The sequence below is a fragment of the Ziziphus jujuba genome, chromosome 5 (assembly GCF_031755915.1).
Source record: "Ziziphus jujuba cultivar Dongzao chromosome 5, ASM3175591v1".
In the NCBI taxonomy this organism is placed as follows: domain Eukaryota; kingdom Viridiplantae; phylum Streptophyta; class Magnoliopsida; order Rosales; family Rhamnaceae; genus Ziziphus; species Ziziphus jujuba.
Window position 1 is genome coordinate 31,105,244 of NC_083383.1, and position 19,175 is coordinate 31,124,418.

At 38.5% G+C, this 19,175-nt stretch overlaps 3 protein-coding genes, 1 long non-coding RNA gene and 1 other non-coding gene across 5 annotated transcripts; 2 read left to right on the forward strand and 3 right to left on the reverse strand.

Moving 5' to 3' along the window:
• Positions 1-515: 515 nt before the first annotated feature.
• LOC132803811 (ankyrin repeat-containing protein BDA1-like) lies at positions 516-3,831 on the reverse strand. The gene is made up of 3 exons (XM_060817372.1): positions 3,694-3,831; positions 2,374-3,227; positions 516-1,404 (listed from the first exon to the last, which is right to left on the reverse strand). The coding sequence occupies exons 1-3, from the start codon at positions 3,695-3,697 to the stop codon at positions 595-597; spliced, it is 1,668 nt and encodes a 555-aa protein (XP_060673355.1). The 5' UTR covers positions 3,698-3,831; the 3' UTR covers positions 516-594.
• Positions 3,832-4,068: 237 nt separating this feature from the next.
• Positions 4,069-5,961, forward strand: LOC132803812 (protein FIP2). Its single transcript, XM_060817373.1, has one exon. The coding sequence runs from the start codon at positions 4,572-4,574 to the stop codon at positions 5,637-5,639; it is 1,068 nt and encodes a 355-aa protein (XP_060673356.1). The 5' UTR covers positions 4,069-4,571; the 3' UTR covers positions 5,640-5,961.
• A 982-nt stretch (positions 5,962-6,943) lies between these two features.
• LOC132803638 (uncharacterized) lies at positions 6,944-8,623 on the reverse strand. The gene is made up of 3 exons (XR_009638854.1): positions 8,043-8,623; positions 7,848-7,917; positions 6,944-7,513 (listed from the first exon to the last, which is right to left on the reverse strand). It is a non-coding gene; the product is annotated as an uncharacterized LOC132803638 (long non-coding RNA).
• Positions 8,624-12,597: 3,974 nt separating this feature from the next.
• LOC132803802 (uncharacterized mitochondrial protein AtMg00240-like) lies at positions 12,598-13,329 on the forward strand. Its single transcript, XM_060817346.1, has 2 exons — positions 12,598-12,910; positions 13,043-13,329. Exons 1-2 carry the CDS (start codon positions 12,598-12,600, stop codon positions 13,327-13,329), a joined length of 600 nt encoding a protein of 199 aa, XP_060673329.1.
• A 5,680-nt stretch (positions 13,330-19,009) lies between these two features.
• Positions 19,010-19,081, reverse strand: TRNAW-CCA (transfer RNA tryptophan (anticodon CCA)). Its single transcript has one exon. It is a non-coding gene; the product is annotated as a tRNA-Trp (tRNA).
• Positions 19,082-19,175: the final 94 nt, after the last annotated feature.

Below are 19,175 nucleotides of genomic sequence, written 5' to 3' on the forward strand. Positions count from 1 at the left end.
GCTAGGTTTGTGGTGGTTGTACAAAATCTACGAATAATTTCAACATCTAGTCTTATGATTGCTTTCAATTGAATAACATAATTTCATCATATCATGTGTAATGAATAGCAAATCAACCAAATAATCAAATTTTATTTGCTGATAAAAAGTTGAATCCAATCCAACCAATATTTTTTCTTTAGTCTCATTTTTTGGTTTTATGAAAAATTTAAGGAATTAAAAAATGAAAATTACTTTCAAATCATGAAAAAAAAAAAAAAAAGTGCAATCAAGTTTGTATTAACACCGCAACCAACTCTTCGTCCACATAAAAAAATAATAATAATAAAATAAAATAAAATGGAATAGGAAAGAAATAAGAAACATTGACTTGATCATGCAATGGGTCAGAAAAATCAGCTTAGGAAGTTTCTGACATCAAAATTTTCTTCTTCTTTACTTTATGATTATTATTATTATTTTTTTTATATTTATGTGTAAATTCTTCTATAAGTTATTCCCCATTAGAAACAATATGAACACCAAAAGAACAAGTTACGAATATAGATGGAATTGATGAAAAGTAGTACATGAAAAATCAAAGCATTTACTTTTTCAAACACCCAATTGGTTTCCATCAATGAAGCATCTTTTTCTTTTCCAATTAATGGGAAGGACACCACATTTCCTCATTAGCCATAGCACAAACCTTGCAAGCTCCACAAGGACAATCAATCCCATAAATGAAACCACAGTAAACACTATCTTCATCTTTGTTGGAGCTTCATAAACCATTGCAATAACATATGTAGCAGTCATGGACAGTATGGCAAGCCTCAAGCCAGCTCTTAAAGGAAATCCACTGGTAAGGAGATAGATCATTCCAACAGAAGCGAAAAAACCAATCGCATTGAAAACAGTAAATACAGCATAAACTTCAGGATCAGTTCCCATAATAGCCTCTCCTACAGCAATTTCTTTCCTATGACGAATGCAATTACTGATATGAGATTTGCCAGACTCTGCAGACCAAAACCCACTTGGAGGGCTTAGTATGGCTTGATATGTCATTGTTGCTATCAGCACAGCTACAACCATTAATGCACTTTGAGTTTCCATTGATGAACTTTCGATTTCTTTTGTTAATTCCCTGCGAAGATTCATTAGATGAGAAAGGGCTGATGTTGGATTTGCTTCAGTAGATTGTACTTGATGAATATGAGAGCATCTAGAAGTACTCGTTACAAGGTCCCGGGCTTTGAGAGCTCCAGCTTGTTGAAATATTTCCACCATTTTATAATCAGATGATTCACCTCCACTTTGAAGAATGAAATCCAGGACATCTCTGGGTGTGAATCCGCTTGAGTTTATAGAATTTAGATCGACACCGGTAGCACTGACATCACCAATCAACAATTCTATGGTCTGCACAATCATAATATTTATATGCCAATAAATGGTTTAGCAATGACAGACCATATATAGTCATAAAATGCTTCTTCTTTTTTTTTAATTATAATAAAAAAAAATAAAAAGGGATCAAATGGTTTGTTCAACTTTCAACTTTGTCGAAATGACTATTATCATTAATTTCTTTTCCGTTTCTCTTAAAGCCATACTCCCCTCTAAATGCTCAATTTTGTAAGGGATGGAGAGAAAATCACTTATTATACTTAAAGTTTCTAGACAAATAATGCATCATTACCTACTGGTAATTGGACCTGCTAGCTTTACTAAATTCCTAACTTGATGGTATTAGTATCATCAATCCAGGAAATATGGATATGCTGAATGTTTATGACAGATATTTAGTTTACTATGCAACTTGATGTTTTTCACTGTGTTATTTCTACACCATCCCCTAACATTATACTTTTCTTTGGTTCCAATCCAAAGGATAGCCGCTTTCCACATCCTGAGATTATTAGGTCATGAAAGGATTTCAAAGCATGCGAGGTACCTGGCCCTAGAGAAAAGCATCTTTATATTTATTGATAGTACACAAAGAAAAAGATTGTCAGATTCTTCTAAAGTAGCATTCCCATTCCAGATATAAATTCTTGTAAGAAGCACCATACAATAAATGAAAATGACAAGGGAAATATTTTTGAAGGAATTGATCATAAAATTGATGGAACTCATAATAATATGCAGTGTTTAATGCAACAAAAATCAATTTCTAGTAGAAACATATGAAGCAGCTCGTTAACCTGCTGAATTATATTACCTCTAACTTTGTTGTGGAAAAATATTTTGATTAATGAAAACATGGATCATAAAATAGGAACTTCATAATATCACTAGTTTAGAATTATAATGAAAATAAAAGACCGGTTAGACAGAAATGAGAATGAAACAGAGAAAACAGAGAAGATTGAGTTGGCTCAGACTGACCTCATGCTGCTTATTCATGGTTGCCGAATGCAAAATGGTGTTCCCCTCCTTGTCCTTCCAGTTTACAATCTCCATCATTTCAAGTCTCACAAGCTCTTCCATCAAAACCTTGAAAGCCACAAACTGGTTATTCTTCACAGCAAGATGAAGAGCAGTTTCCCCTCTAACAGTCACTTGAGAAATAGACTCGGGACAAGCCAAAACCAATTCCCTCAAAACATCAACTTTCCCTCTATTTGCTGCACAATGGAAAGAAACTTTGCCATCTTTCCCTTTCAAAAGGCATATATCATTCCCAACAGAATGTAAAAGCTCTCTTACAATCTCAAGGTGGCCATTTGCTGAAGCAATATGTAAGGGGCTAAAACCATGTCCATTAAGCTCTCTAACAAATTCTGGCCTGAGGGATACAATTTCTTTGGCTATCTCAGTTTTACCAGCCAAACATGAGACATGCAGAGGATTCTCAACTGTGTTTAACCCAACTCTCTCAAGTATAAGAGGGTCTTCTGCAAGCAAAGAGTGCAATCCAGGGATATCACCCAAACGAGAAGCTTCAAACAATCTTGGCTCCATTCTTGATAGTGCCTCATTTTTTCTTTCACTGATATATGGGTTTAGAAATGGGTTTTCTTGCTGATGGAGTTTATTATGAAATGCAAGCAAGGAAGGGGATTCTATAGCTGTAAAACAAATCTTTTTTCTTCCCCAAATGGAGAAGAGATTAACATTATTAAAGAAAGTTAAAAAAGAAAACTCAGACGGATTATTTGCTTGTGACTTTTCTTGTACGAAATGGTGCCCCAATCCCATTACCAAGCGAAAGATGGCATGCATGTTTCCAATCCATGTTCCTATTAATGGAGAAACAATGGGATATTGGAATACTAATAATAATAATAATATAATAAAACAAAATGCTTCGGTGGATCTTCCTATATACTATTATGAATCAGAACTTCAAAAACCTATAAGTAAGGGTCTTTGTCTTGGCACTTTTCGGGCCTTGAGTAGGCCATAGTGGCCCATGCAAAAGAAAAGGCCCATCAGCTGCTATATACTACAGAGTCTTAAAAATAACTTAATTAGATGTAACGTAACTTATAATTTAGACGGGTCTAATCCTAATTTAACAAAAATATATATATATATATATCAAATACAGTACATAATTCCATTAAAGAGATAGAGCACCATAATGTAAAGGCAAAACCATAAAGCCAAACCAAAAATGCATAAAACAAAGAAACCCAAAGAATATGAGGAATGGCAGAAACTTTGCAATAAAGCCACACCACATCCATAGTAAGATAAGCTTACCCATTTCCCATGTGATCCAAAAGTCCCCACCTCCATCTCTCTCTCTCTCCCCCCACCAATAAATACAACACAAAATGTTGCAGCATTAGTAATAGTAGTATAGTACCACGAAGTCTTGTCCCCTTCTCTCTCTCTCTCTCTCTCTCTCTCTCTCTCTCTCTCCCCCCACCACCTTCCACTTCAAAAAAGCCCAAACATGTATAATAGTAATAATAATAATAATAATAATAAAAAACCACCCAAACCCGAAGAGACCACCCTGGGCGGTGGATGGGTAAAATTCCCAAATTTCATTCGCCAATCTTTTATCAAATCCAAACCCTTAAAAAAAAACAAATCATGCCCATGAAAATGGCCAAAGTCAGAGGTGGACCTCTTCCATTCCAAAGGCTGTTTGGGAGGGGGGTGGTGGGTTGGTTTGGGGTGTGCGCAACTTATTAGCCACCCTGGCTCACGTTAGCCACTTTCACCCCATCCCCACAGCCACAAGCCACAAAAACCACCCCCACCTAAGCGGTGGCCTAGATCTCAAAATCAGCCGCACACCCCTCCCCCACCTAAAACATGTCACCAAACACCACTTTCTCCACCACCACCACCACATCACCCCCCAACCCCCCCACTCCTTCCACTACTCCTGTTCCCAAACACCCCCCTTTTCTCTCCTCCTCCTCTTCCACCTCCTTACCCCACCTTCTCTTCCTCGCCCTTCTTCCTCGTCCTCCCCACTTTCTATCCTGCGCCGCCTCCCTTATCCTTATCCCTATCCCCTCCCTCTCTAATTTCCTCTGCCAACCCTTTTTCTTCTTCTTGCTAACGTGCACCGTGCCCCTCTTATCCTTCGCCCTCTTTTCCAAGATCGTTCCTTTTTTGTTTCCATGGCTTCTCCACCTTCTTCGCCTCCAGATTCCTCCCCTGTAACCCCTGTGGGCCCGCCTCAGGCTCTTCCTCTTGCTTTACCTGCGCCGCCGCAAGCCCAGCTTCCAGCTCAGCCCCAGCTGCCGCAGGCGCCGCCGTCGACGACGTCCTCCCGGCGGCTTCCCCCTCCGTGTTGGTCCCACGACGAGACCGTGGCTTTGATCGATTCGTACCGCGACAAGTGGTACTCCCTCCGGCGAGGAAATCTGAAGGCGACCCACTGGCAGGAAGTCGCCGACGCCGTGGCCCGACGGTGTCCCGCTGCTACTCCGCCGAAGACCGCCGTTCAGTGCCGGCATAAGATGGAGAAGCTCCGGAAACGGTACCGGACCGAGATCCAGCGTGCCCGATCCATGCCCGTCTCTAGATTCGTCACGTCATGGGTCCACTTCGTGCGCATGGATTCGATGGAGAAGGGTCCGAAGGCTGCGAAGCCCGAGAATTCCGATAGTGCCGGCGAGGACGACGATCACGACAACGATGACGAAGAGGACGATCAGGAATTGTACGACGAATTGAAATATGGGTCTCACACGAAGAGCATGAATAGGTTATACAGAAACGGAATTGGGGGTAGTGGTGGGGGTTCGAATTCTAGTAGTAGTGGGTTTAGGATCAGAATCCCAACTGGGGTTAGTATAGCTCAGCCTGGAAATAAGAACTATGTCAAGGTTGATTCGAAGTTTGGGTTGAACCAGAATAGCAATTCTAATTCCGTGCCTAATTTTGGGGTGGCTGCGAAAGTTTTGAGAGATTGCGGTTCGGGAAAACCTGGCGTACTGGGGAAGAGGGAAAAGGACCCAGTAACCGAAATGGTGAATGCTATTAAGGTTTTGGGAGATGGTTTTGTGAGGATGGAGCAGATGAAGATGGAGATGGCGAGAGAGATCGAAACAATGAGGATGGATATGGAGATGAAACGGACAGAAATGATATTGGAGTCGCAGCAGAGGATTGTGGAAGCTTTTGCCAAAGCAGTCTCGGAGAAGAAGAAGAAGACAAAGAGAATGCCATCGCCGGAGTCTTAGATAATAATTGCCATTGAAGATTAGATAGGCCTCTTTTATTTTATTCATTCCCAAATGGGTTTTTCTTATTTTGTTGTGTTTTATTTGGCACAACTGAGAATTCCCCAAAAGGCTGTTGGATGTAAAGCTTATGGGTTTGGTCCTTTTTTTATGTCTTCTGTAATCTGAGTTTTAGCGGTTCTAATGTCATGATTAGTACTGTGCTTTTGTTCCACTGTTTCTACTATCGAACAATGGTGTAGTTGATCAGTTTAATTTCTGTTTTTGGTATGAATGTAGAATGTAGATTAATCTGAACTTAGAAGTTCTAATTTCCTGTTTAGCACTCTGATTTTATTCGATTGTTTCTACTTTCTTTTGGTGTTTTTTTTTTGTGGGGAGATCGAACAATTTTGTGGTTGATCGGTTTAACTTGTACTTTGGTATGAATGTAGAATGTAGATTAATTTAGATAGTTGCATCATTGGAAATTATTTAGCTCAGTTTGCTACTGTGTGTATTTTTGTTCCTAGTATTGGCCAAAAGAGCAAAGTAGATTTAGATGTTGAGGTCTCCTTTTGCTGCATTACTTGGTTATCTCTCTGTTTTGTTGGATTTCAGCAATTTAGATTAGTTTGGTTAAAAAAGGGAAAAACAATTTGAAATTGATGTTTCAAATATGTAGGAAAAAGTTTCCATTATTGGGCTTCTTTTAAGAGATTGCCCAAAATGGTTTATTTAGAATGTGTTCATGCACTAGCATTTTGCTCATGATGTGATATAAACTAGAAAGTTGGTTATATATATATATGGAGAGTAATTTTAAGGTGGAGACCGTTTCGGATCACATTAAAAGTATATTTTTTGAATTGGTTATACATATAAAATAATTTTATGTGCAAATTGTCCGAGCGCGGACCATATCAAAAATTAATATTTAAAAAAAAAAAAAAAAAAAAGCTTGTAAGGTCAATGCTTTTTGAAGAAAAAAAAAAAATATATATATATATATATATGCCACACCTAGAAGAATCTTTAGACCAGTTCGCATGAATTGTGAAACAGAGTGATCGCAGAGATCTAAAAAGCCGTTTGCCTTTATTTATTTTTTTCCTGGGTATCTTTTCAAAATAGTTTGATGAGTATTTAGACTGGTTTATTGTGTAGTTGAAGTTGAGCAACACCCCTAATGATGACAACTTCATGGTGCACATTGCCTTATCTTGTAAGGTTTTATCTCTGTTCTCTAAGCATCTTGGTTTTATTTTGAAGTATGACAAAATTCCCTAACTAAGATATTTCCATCACAATGAGCAGTTGAGCACTGTTAATGTTCCAAAAAGGCATCAACTTGAATCCAGTATCAATAAGTGTTTAGACGGTTGTTCTTAATGCGATCACTGATTCACGAATCATAATAAAAGCATAAAAACAGAGGAAGAAATAGTATTGCTATTCTCAATCCTGTAGGCATGCATGTTGAATATCAATATCTAGCCAAGAACAATAACGAAACCAAAAGCAACTACAACCAGACTCGGCCAGACTAAAACATTTATAAAAGTATTTTATGATAAATCTTAAATTTGAGTCTAGATTGTAACCAAGTATTCTATCTTACTCTATCTTACTTTTATTTACCAAGTTTTACGATAACATCTAGGATGTCGTAAAAATAGATAGTCCATCAACCTAGTAAAGATGTTGTTTCGGATCCAAAAATACTTTTGAGATTGAATTGGCAAACAAACATTGTACCACCAGAGGCAGCATGCAGGTTCCATCAACAGTTGATCTTAGCAACTTGATCATGTTAAACTGCTCAAACTTCCATCAAACCCTTTCAAGCTCCCATTGGCCGCTTCAAATCCAGCTACTCCACCACCAGCTCCAATCTTTTTATTCATTTACATAATTCAACAACAGAGGAAAGTCATATACATATATAATACATATCAACAATCAATATTGAATGATCTAAAAATTCTGCAACAACTTTTCCAAATATTTACACACCAGATAAAGGACTAAACGACTACGTGATCTAATATGTTAAAGCACAATTAGTAAGACTGTGAACTGAATATTTTAGAAAGTATGTATTTACATAATATATATATATATATATATATATACATATATAGTTTTGATATGGTATAGACTGTGCGATAAACACCTTGTAGGAAACATAGACAATTAAAAATTACAATCAACTTTTAAAAATATTACCAAGTGCTTGCTGCTTGCTCTGCATCTGTATGATGAAATGAGCGAGAATGGCCACCTAGCTTCTATTTTTCTGGAAAATTTCAGACACAATTCATTCAACGTAAATGTTCAATAAATCTTTAGAAGGCATTAAAAAAAAAAAAAAGACAACTGAAATAAATTAATAACAAAATGAAAAGACGTAAGAGAATGAACCTGTTATTAGGAAGTAGTATCAATGGAGCTTCAGATATCCTTGTCTCAACATATAAAAGAGCTTCCGTACTACACCTTACGACTAATATACATCAAAAGAGACTGGGCAGTCATAAATGTGTACTGAAGACTTTAGACGATGAATTCCTTGTGGCAATGATGTGAAACTGGGGCAGTCAGAAATATAGAGAGATTGGAGTGATGAGAGATTGCATATACTTTCTGGCAGTGTTGTGAAAGAGGAGCAGTCACAAATATAAAGAGATTGGAGTGACGAGGGATTGCATATGCTTTCTGGCAAAGATCTTAAGTCCTTAACATATGCAATGAATATACATCAGTTTGGAGAGAGGGGAAGAAGAAGAAGAAGAAGAAGAAGAAAACAAAGAAGAAGCCTCTTCCATGCCGTCATCATTCAACATCCCCATCAATGTCTGTTGCAATGGCTTTCAGCTGGTATCAATCAGAATCGGAGCTTCAGGATGTGGAAATAGCGGCATAGAAGTTAGCTTTGGGCAAGACTCGATGACGAGTTCACATAGGGACTGGAAGAATGGGATTTTTGAAGCTTTTTCCCAGGTTGACATGGGGATGAACAAACTCTTCATAACCATCCCCATCCTCATCTGATAATACATACTTTAGATTAAACATGAGTCTATTGTCAAAACAACAAGATTAGCAAGGGACAAAGTCCAAATTGCATATCTCTTTCCCATGCTTCGTACAACTTGTAATTCTTTCAAATAGGATGTGGAAGCCTGTATTCCAATGACTTTTCATAATTGTCCACAATTTCCTTCTTTCAGATTATGTAATTCAAACACAAGGTTTGAAGATGTTGCTTCTCTTGTAAATTTTCTGCCTTGGATTCTCATACAATATCTTTATCACATCCCAAATGTCAACAGACATCTTTGCTGTCCACATTTCTTTCCTTATTTTAGTCCACAATTTTTTCCTTATTTCTCCATTTATTATTCTGTACAGTTATCATACATTATTTGACAGATTATAGTTTCCATGTATAGGGCTAGAATCATACAGGAACTTATTTGCTTTCCATGTATAGCATCCTTGTAAAGTCTATATATAATATATAGAACTCAAGGCTATTGATTTAGCCATTCAGACAATATTTCTTGACATGGTATCAGAGCCTAGTTGCTAATTTTTTTTTTTTTCCCCTCTTCTCGGTTTCGGTTTTGTTTTGGGTTCTATTTCCTTTCTATGGATTCCGCCCCTGTGTGTGTTAGGTTTACGGGCACAAATTATTCTACCTGGGCATTTCAGTTTGAATTTTTCCTTAAAGGAAAAGCTCTTTGGGGTCATATTGATGGCACGGATGTCGCACCCAAATCCACTTTTGATTAATCTAAGGATGACGGATCTTCTCCTTCATGGGCTGTACTTGATGCATGCATCATGTCTTGGCTCCTTGGTTCAGTGGAGCCCCATATTATCACCACCTTGCGGCCCCATCGCTCCGCTTAATCCATGTGGATTTATTTGAAGAAGGTTTATCTTTAGGATAACGATGCTTGTCGCCTTCAGTTGGAACATGCGATTGCCATGTTTCAACATGGTAGTCTTTCAATCCAGGACTACTACTCGGCATTTCTGACTTTCTGGCATGAATATGCTGATTTGGTTATAGTGGATGTTCCTGTTGCATCTCTTTCAACTATTCAGACTCTTCATGCAACTACCCAGCGTGATCAATTTCTTATGAAACTATGTTCGAAATATGAATCTGTCCGCTCTTCTTTACTAAACAGATCTCTTGTTCCCTCTCCTGATGTTTGTTTTGGTGAGTTACTGTGCGAAGAACAACGCCTTAGTACTCAAGCTATTCTGGAGCAATCTCATGGCAGTTCTGGGACAGCGACTGTGGCTTATGCCTTTCAAGAACACGGCCGACCTCCACAATTTGAATAGGCAAGAAGAAGGATCACATTATCAAAGAATGTCATCTTCGCCCACAGAATTGTCAGGCCCATGCTTTCAAACTTCGGTTATCGTCCCTCCCGCAGCGACTACTGCAACACATGGCCCCCCTTCAGATGCATCCTCTGTTCCTGCACTTCCTGCACCGGATTATTGCACCCCAGCAATGGTGCAACAGATGCTAATTTCGACATTATCAGCAATGGGGTTCCAAGGTAAAACTTCTACTAAACTCTGGTACGTGGACTCGGGGGCCTCTAATCACATGACTAATAATCCCACCGCTTTATGTCATGTCTACACTGGTCAATCTGCTATTCAGACTGCCAGTGGCAGTTCTTTGCCAATAGCTGCTTTTGGTGATGCCTCTTCTCAGTTCACTAATGTGTTTCTTGCTCCTCAGGTTTCCACGAATCTTATTTCTGTTGGCCAATTAGTTGATAACAATTGTGTTGTTCATTTTTCTAGTGATGGTTATGTTATGCAGGATCAGGTCACGGGGCACCGATCGCGAAGGGACCTAAAGTGGGGCGCTTGTTTCCTCTATTTTTGCCTGTTCCAGTGTCTTCTCCAATTTCTACTGCTACGTCTTTTACTTGTAATAATGTTTCAGATCTTAGTATGGTGAGGCATCGTCGTTTGGGCCATCCCAATACTCCGATCTTATCTCATATATTTAACTCTGGTTTACTTGGTAATAAAGACAGTTCTTCTACATCTCTTGAGTGTACTTATTGTAAACTTTGTAAAAGCAAAACTCTTCCCTTCCCTTTGCATGCTAGTAGAGCATCTCACTGCTTTGATCTTATTCATAGTGATGTTTGGGGACCTTCCCTAGTTGGTTCCCATGAAAAATTTAGGTATTATGTGACTTTCATTGATGATCATAGCAGATTTACTTTGGTCTACTTTCTTCGCTTTAAATTTGAGGTCTCTCTTACTTTCACTGAATTTTCAGTGTATGTTGACAATCAATTTTCTGCTTCTATTAAGACATTACGCACAGATTCCGTTGGTGAATATTTATCTACTGAGCTTCAGGCATTCTTGGCTTCTAAGGGTATTATTCATCAACGTTCATATCCCTCTACTCCTCAACAAAATAGAGTAGCCAAATGCAAAAATCGTCATCTCCTAGATGTGGTACATACTCTTTTGTTAGAATCCTCTGTTCCATCCATGTTTTAGGTTGAGGCTTTGAAAACTTCTACTCACTTGATTAATCGTTTACCTTCTCAAGTCATACATATGGAGTCTCCATATTTCCGCTTATTTGCTAAGCAACCTAATTATGATACTCTTTGTATTTTTGGTTGTGTATGTTTTGTTCACTGACCCCATCATGAGCGACATAAATTATCTACTCAATCTGTCTAATGTGCTTTCTTGGGATATAATGTGGGTCAAAAGGGTTTTGTTTGCTATGATCCTACATTACATCATACACGCATTTCTAGAAATGTTGTTTTCTTTGAAAATCAACATTTTTTTCCTATGACCTCTGTCCCATCCTCTTCTATCATGGTTCTCCCCTCCTTTGAGCAGCAGTTCTCAGATCTCCCTTCAGCCAGTAATCGCTTTAAACCAAGTATTGTGTATACAAGACGCTCTTGCCCACAGTCTCTTCCGGGGCCTCACTCGATATCTGATCCTACCACGCTCCAGATTCAGTCAGTTGCAGTATCTCCAGCGTCTTCGGTACATCGCTCTTCTCGAGTGTCTATACCCCTGGATAGGTATGGATTTCCCTCTTCCAGTTTTGGCAATTCTATTTCCGCTTTTACTGCTGCCTTGTCCAACTTTGATATTCCCACAAGCTACTCACACGCCGCCAAGCATGAGTGTTGGCGACAAGTTATCAGGAAGAAATTGCTGCTCTGGAGGCCAATCACACCTGGGATATTGAGTCATGTCCTCCCACTATTGTTCCTCTAGGTTGCAAATGGGTTTACTTAGTCATGGTCTGATTTGATGGCAGTTTGGATCATTACAAAGCTCAACTTGTGGCACTTGGGAATAATCAAGAATATGGTGTCAATTATGACGAGACCTTTGCTCCTGTGGCTAAAATGACTACCGTTCATACAATTCTAGCTCTTGCTGCTTCCCGTGATTAGCCCTTACAGCAGATGAATGTAAAAAATGATTTTCTTCATGGGGATCGTAAAGAGTGTATTTATATGAAGCCACCCCCGGGATTGTTTTCCTCTCCGACTTCACATGTGTATAAGCTTCATCGCTCTCTTTATGATCTCAAACAAGCTCCTAGGGCCTGGTTTGATAAATTTCGTACCACTTTATTACAATTTTCATTCAAGCAAAGTGAGTATGACACTTCATTGTTTCTTCGAAAATCAGACATGGGTATTGTTGTTCTTTTGGTTTATGTTGATGATATTGTGATTACTGGTTCCGATTCTGCTTTACTTGGTCAACTAAAACTCATCTCTCAGAGTCTTTTCATATGAAAGATCTTAGGTCTCTCACCTATTTTCTTGGTCTTGAGGTGCATCGTAGTTCCTCTTGCATTTCCCTCCATCAACATAAGTATGCTAGTGATTTTGGTGGCTACAACTGGTCTACATGAGGTACTTCTGTTGATACTCCTATGGAATTAAATGTCAAGCTTCATAAAGAGGAGGGTGACTTACTTGCTGATCCCAGTTTATACCGGAAATTGGTGGGTAGCCTTGTTTATCTTACCATTACTAGACCGGATATTTCTTTTACTGTCCAGCAAGTCAGCCAGTTCCTTCAGACTCCTCGTCATCTTCATTTGGCTGCTGTCCATAGGATCATACGCTATGTTCACGGTACTTCTGCCCGTGGCTTATTCTTCCCTGCCAGCAATGCTTCTCGCCTTGCTGGTTATAGTAATGCTAATTGGGCTGGTTGTGCAGATACCCATCGCTCCATCACTGGTTGATGTGTGTTCTTAGGTGCTGCATTGATCTCCTGGAAAAGTAAGAAGCAAGATAGAGTCTCTAAGTCATCTACAAAATCTGAGTACCGGGCAATGTCTCTTGCTTGTTCTGAAATCATTTGGCTTCTAGGTTTGCTTGCCGAGTTAGATTTTTCTGAGACTACTCCTACACCTCTACATGCTAATAATACAAGTGCTATTCAGATCACGGCCAATCTTGTCTATCATGAACGTACAAAGCATATTGAAGTGGACTGTCACTCTATCCGTGAAGCCTTTGAAGCTCATGTTAGTGCTCTTCCACATATTTCCACTGCACTACAAATTGTCGATATCTTCACCAATGCTCTCACTCGCCATCGACATTGCTTCCTAAGTAGCAAATTGATACTTATTGATCAACCTGCATCAATTTAAGGGGGGTTGTCAACGGACATCTTTGCTGTCCACACTTCTTTCCTTATTTTAGTGCACAATTGTTTCCTTATTTCTCCATTTATTATTCTGTGTAGTTATCATATATTATTTGACAAATTATAGTTTCCATGTATAGGGCTAGAATCATGCGGGAACTTATTTGCTTTCCACGTATAGCATCCTTGTAAAGTCTATATATAATATACAGAACTCAAGGCTATTGATTCAGCCATTCACACAATATTTCTTGACACCAAATTCTCAATCACTAGGCTCCCCCTCAAGTTGTTAAGCTTATGGAGTTCACTAAGCCCACATCTTTGCCTCTTCACCCCTATGTTTTTTGGCACAACAAATACAACTAATGTTTGAAGACAAGTCAATTCACTGAATCCAGGGGGAATGTGAGTCAACCTACGACAACCCTTCATCTAAAGATGTCTCAAGCTGATCATTTTCTTCATATCCCAAGGTAAAGTTAATAGCTCACTTCAATTACGAAGAATCAGTGTTTGTATGTCAGGACCCATCCAAAATTCCTCACCGGAACCCTAGACAAGTCCTGATCCCAAGAAAACCCTACCGGACCCTCCAATGGAAAATCCGGTAGAACCTCCCCTAAGGGTTGGACTTACCACAAATTTCCTGCACTGAAAAGATACTTCTATATTCATCCCCTTATTCCTCCCACAATACTACAAATTGATCCCACAAATTTACAGCACTTCGCATGAATAACAGTAATCCAGTGCATAATTAATACATAAGTGTCCAAAACAGTATACAGAGCTTCATGAAGTACTATTAAGAATAGAATATAACAGGGATGAAAGAAGTAATACAATTGAAATAAACGAATACAAAAGTACTTCTCGAACTACAATAGCGGTAGAGATTTGGTTCGCTTCGGAAGAACGTCTACCACCCCTTGCATCTAAGGGAACGGAATTTAAAAACGTGAGATGCTAATCATCTCAGTGAGTGACCCTATCTACTAAACACTTTGAATATTAATAATATAACAAATAAAGGAATTTAATTTAATACCGACAATTAAATAGATAAATAAATAATAAACAATTGAAAGTAATAATTTCTCTCAAAACCCTCACTATTCACTCCGTTGGAAATGTTCCCTTTTTAAAACATTTTCACAAAACCCGATATTCATATTTCCTGAAAACCAAGGGATCAAATAATTTAATAAACAATAAATAAATACCCCAAATATAAATAAAATGTAATAAAATATGATAAATAATTTTGACCACTTTGGCGTTTGAAATTTCCATCCAAAAATTTATACTTGACGCACCACACCATATATCAGTGATACCCTCCGATACTCAGCGTCCCGAGCACCGACTGGCGGGAGATTAAAGAGAGAAACTTGCATATGGCACTTCGGGGTCCTGACAGTACCGCTGCTGAAACCGTCATCCCGGCCAAGGAGGGGGGTGGCTGTGGCCAATATCAAACTTGCCTGCCCTCGGTCTAATGGCAACTCACGGGAGACATAATAACTTGCGCGCTAACCACATATACACCGGAACACCAATACTGTATGAGTGCGTCTAAAATAATTATTAAATTAATTATTACCGTACCGATTTTCCAAAATCATCGTGGGAAATATACCAGTTTTCAATTTCACCATCTCACATATTTTCCTTTAACATATCCGGTACGAAACCATCGATAACAATAAAAAAAATTAATTTTTCTCGTAACACGAGGCCCAACAATTAATATTCCACGGGCATAATTATCACATTTGAAACCACCAATTTAAAAAAATATTTTTCTTAAAATATTTAAACCAATTATGCCCAAAAAATAATATTAAAATCACATACGATTTATTACTGAAAATACCTTACTCATGCATAATAAATAAAATTAAATCACAATAAAATAATAATTTTCCACAATTATAATTAAATTGCACAACATGAGCATAATTTCAAATATCAATTAAACACCAATTAAATATAATTAATTGCCCAAAATATTTTTAAAGGTGGATCACTCACCTTGAGCGCGTATATCAGCTAAGATCCTCCGCAGGATCAACTCCACTACCCACACGTGCACCTAAAACATCCACAGTACACCAATCAAATATATTAATATTTTAATCGGGTAACTCCCAAATGGGTACCCGGAGAGCGAACACAAACGACAACTAAAATTGACGAGCAATATACCGAATCGAAGCTTGAGTGACGAGGATTACAAATCCGGTCTCACTTCCCGGAGATCGGACCCGAGGTGGCCGGAATCTCGTCGGAAAGCTTTCGGGATTCAACTCTTCGATTCTCCCAAACCATCACAAATTGGAAGAAAAGTATGCCGGATTTGGATTTAGGAGGTCGGAATTAGTGGAGAAGGACCAGAGACGGGACTAGGTACTCGCCGGAACAGGGAGTTCTCCGGCGAGCCGTCGCGGTCACCTGCAACCGTCGCCGCTAGCGGCGCGTGTGGCAGTTGATGACCGTGATTTTTGGAGATTTTGTAGCTTGAAGGGAGAAGGTTCCAACGGTACCGGCGGTGACAAGAACGGAGGCTGAAATGTGGAGATCTCGGCGGTTGAAGGATTCGGCACCGCCGCCAGAAAAAGCTTCGATCTGGGCACGTCGCCGGTCGGTTGGCCTTGAAATTTCGGGGTTTGGCTGGGAATGAGGAGTCGCTCCCGTCTGGCCGGCAGTTGTAGCAAGAATCGGCCGGAAAATTTGACAACTCCGGCGGCCGGTCGTTTCTCTCTATCCCTCTCCCTCCCTCTCTCCTCTCTCTCTTTCTCTTTCCTCCCTGTCGTTTTTGCCAAATAAAAGCCACCGTGGGTGACACTGTTCACCCACGTGAATCAATTAGGTGTCGACACGTGGCGTCACTGTGCACTTAAGCCAGATATAATAAAATATTACGGTATCCAGCGAACTTCACACGTCCATAACTTTCTAACCAGATGTCCAATTTAAGCGTGCCGCTAGTCTATGAACTCGTATCGACGAGTACTTTACAATCATACAAAAATCAAAACAAAATTATACAATGACAAAAAGTCAACTCTCGGCACCTCTTGGACAGTTTGCACCTCGACTTGTTTTGCCCATAACTTTCAAACCGTAACTCCGTTTTTGATGTGCTACTAGTCTACAAACTCGAAGCATCATGCACTTCGCCACGGTACCATGGTCAACTAGAAATTTCAACTGGAACAAAATTCAACTTTCGACCCACTCGGTCAACGGTCAACCTCGATCAACGTGCACGAATTTCGATGTGGTTTGGGACAGGGTGTTACATTGTAGACTTTGCAATCTGCTTATAGAATTTGGTAGCATTCGGATTTTTGTGCTTGAAATATAGAGATATCTTAAATGTTTCAGCTCACCCGAACTGTTTGGCAACACCTTAATCGATGACAATCATTTCAAACTCAAATTTCGCAAAGACTTGCATTTCAAGAAAGTTTTACTGATCTGATCCTTGTCATACAAATTTTGTAGCTGCACATGTTCAAGAAAAACTATATGCATCTTGTCTTCATTAAACAAAAGTTTTTCATGAACAATTTCATCATTTTAACTAATTAAGATGCTATGCTTATCAGACACTGAAATGGCAAGATCATGCATTTTGCAGCTTGTGAAGGTATTATAATGCCAGCTTCCTCTCTTTGGCTCTTGGAAAAATGATCTCCAAAGTAAATCCAAAAAAGATCCACAACCAATATCTGCCAGAGATTGGCTTTGGTTTAACATACCAGCGCGCTATCCATAAGTTTGTCTATGATTGAACATCAAACTCATGACTTTTTGGAAACAATCTACAACGAGCAAAACAATGTTTCAAATATGAAGGGATATGATTGTAACTCAACTTAAGCGTTGGTAAAATATCATCTTCTTTCCGAGGTATTTTGCCAAATTCATTATCCATGAAAAACAACCACTCTGTGTTTGGATTTTTGAAGTATAATATACTTCCTATTGTCTTAATGGCTAGAGGAACACCTTTGCACTTTTCTATGGTTAGTTACTAGAACTTTGCTACCTTTTGCACCATTAATTAACAAGCTTTTAAAGTTGTGCCATTTTTTGGGGTCCTTGTTCCAAACATCATCCAATACCTAAAAGTACTTTTTCCCATTTCCGTTCTTTGGAGGTCATTTTGCAATTGATTCATCTAAAGGTTTTGATATGGGCTCTCCCTGTTGTAGACTTAATAATATTCTCAAGTTCGAACTATTAATCTCAAATCAAACACAAAAAAGACACACGCCTATAGTCTTAGATCAAAATGTTTTTTGACCTTCTCATCATTAAACAAAAGTTGGGCAAGTGCGGTTTTTCCTAATCCTCCAACACCAACAATGGTAATGATGGAGACATGTTCCTTGACATTTTCATCATCCAACAAATGTTTTAAGATAGCCATTTTATAATCATCCCTCCCTATTAAATCTTCTTCGTGTACAAGAGTGAGTCTCCCACTTTAGGAGAGACTAGTTGCCTCTCTTCAAAGTGCTCAACCATTTGAAAGTCTTTATTGGCTTTAATCTCATCTAGTGCCTTACTAATTTCTTTTATTCCATGATCCATCTTTAGCCGTAAAGCAAGTTGATTTGAGCTCGTGAAGAAAATACATACCTGCTTGGTTATTGTATTCCCAGGTGTAACTTCACACTGCAAAGCTTCAATGTGAAACTCGTCCACCAAGTTATCAGCATCAAACACAACATCTTGAAGCTTATGCAACCAATCTTTGATTCAATTATTGTGGGTTTTGCTTCTCTTCTGCAACAAAAGGTACAGCTTTGATTGTGGACATTGTTTGGTCAAAGCTTATGAAGCTCATTTTGGACACACCAAAGCAGTCCAATATCTTTGACAACTGAAGAACCCAATTTCTCAAGGATTCTATCAGCAATATTGAAGAGAACATCCTCTGTCGTTTGCTCTTTTGAAGGTGAAAGAGAAATGTGTTCAAACTTGAAGGATTGCTAAATTAGAGTAATTACGTTGATGTGCATATGTGAAATCATTAGATTGGAAATTAATCTGCAATTTATAAGATTAAGAAGACCATTTGGATTTGACAACTATGAATTTCGTATCTTCAAACTAGGGAATAAGGTTAGCATTATATATAATAAATCTAAAGCATGCGTAATTCCCAAGCAACTCTTTTAACTGGATTTCTCCCAATGTTTTTTCACTTAAAATAGTATGTTACCATTATTATAGTTTGTAAGTATTCTTGCTTTAGTGTCAAGTATATACTTACTATCATAAGCTGCAGGTCTTTTTAGTTTAATTATTAGAAACCATACAAGATAGGATGGAGAATAGTAGTTTTGGAAAGGTGGTTTTGGAGCAAACAATATTAATAAATTAATCACAAGTTTTATGTCCAGGTATAGCAAAAATACTGAGTGATATTCTATTTCTGTGTAGGTTTTAAGTATTTTAAATCCACGATATGTGTTTTCAAAAAATAAAAAAAAAATAAAAAGTCTACGATATGTGCATATTACTAGCTATGAAAAGGAAATTCATCACAAGGAATTTTATCGAAACCAAAAATAAATAAATATACAAAAAATTCCAGGTTGTTTAAAGCAAAGTCAAGCTTTAAGGTAGTACCGTAGTAGGTTTGAAAACAACAAAAGCGGGATTGAACCCGACGTGAATCGAACACGCAACCTTCTGATCTGGAGTCAGACGCGCTACCATTGCGCCACGGATCCACTTGATCGAAAGATAATACAAATTTATTTAACAGAAAATCTTATATTACGCAGGGAATACAATAAAGAACAGCATATTTGCGTTCTAAATCAT

Bases quoted from the DNA above. Each gene is read 5' to 3' on its own strand.
- LOC132803811 (XM_060817372.1), bottom strand. The intron at 1,405-2,373 runs GTCAGTCTGAGC...ATGATTGTGCAG, and splicing joins CCATGAATAAGCAGCATGAG to ACCATAGAATTGTTGATTGG.
- LOC132803812 (XM_060817373.1), top strand. From the start codon at position 4,572: ATGGCTTCTCCACCTTCTTCGCCTCCAGATTCCTCCCCTGTAACCCCT.
- LOC132803802 (XM_060817346.1), top strand. From the start codon at position 12,598: ATGGAATTAAATGTCAAGCTTCATAAAGAGGAGGGTGACTTACTTGCT. The intron at 12,911-13,042 runs GTTGATGTGTGT...TTTGGCTTCTAG, and splicing joins TACCCATCGCTCCATCACTG to GTTTGCTTGCCGAGTTAGAT.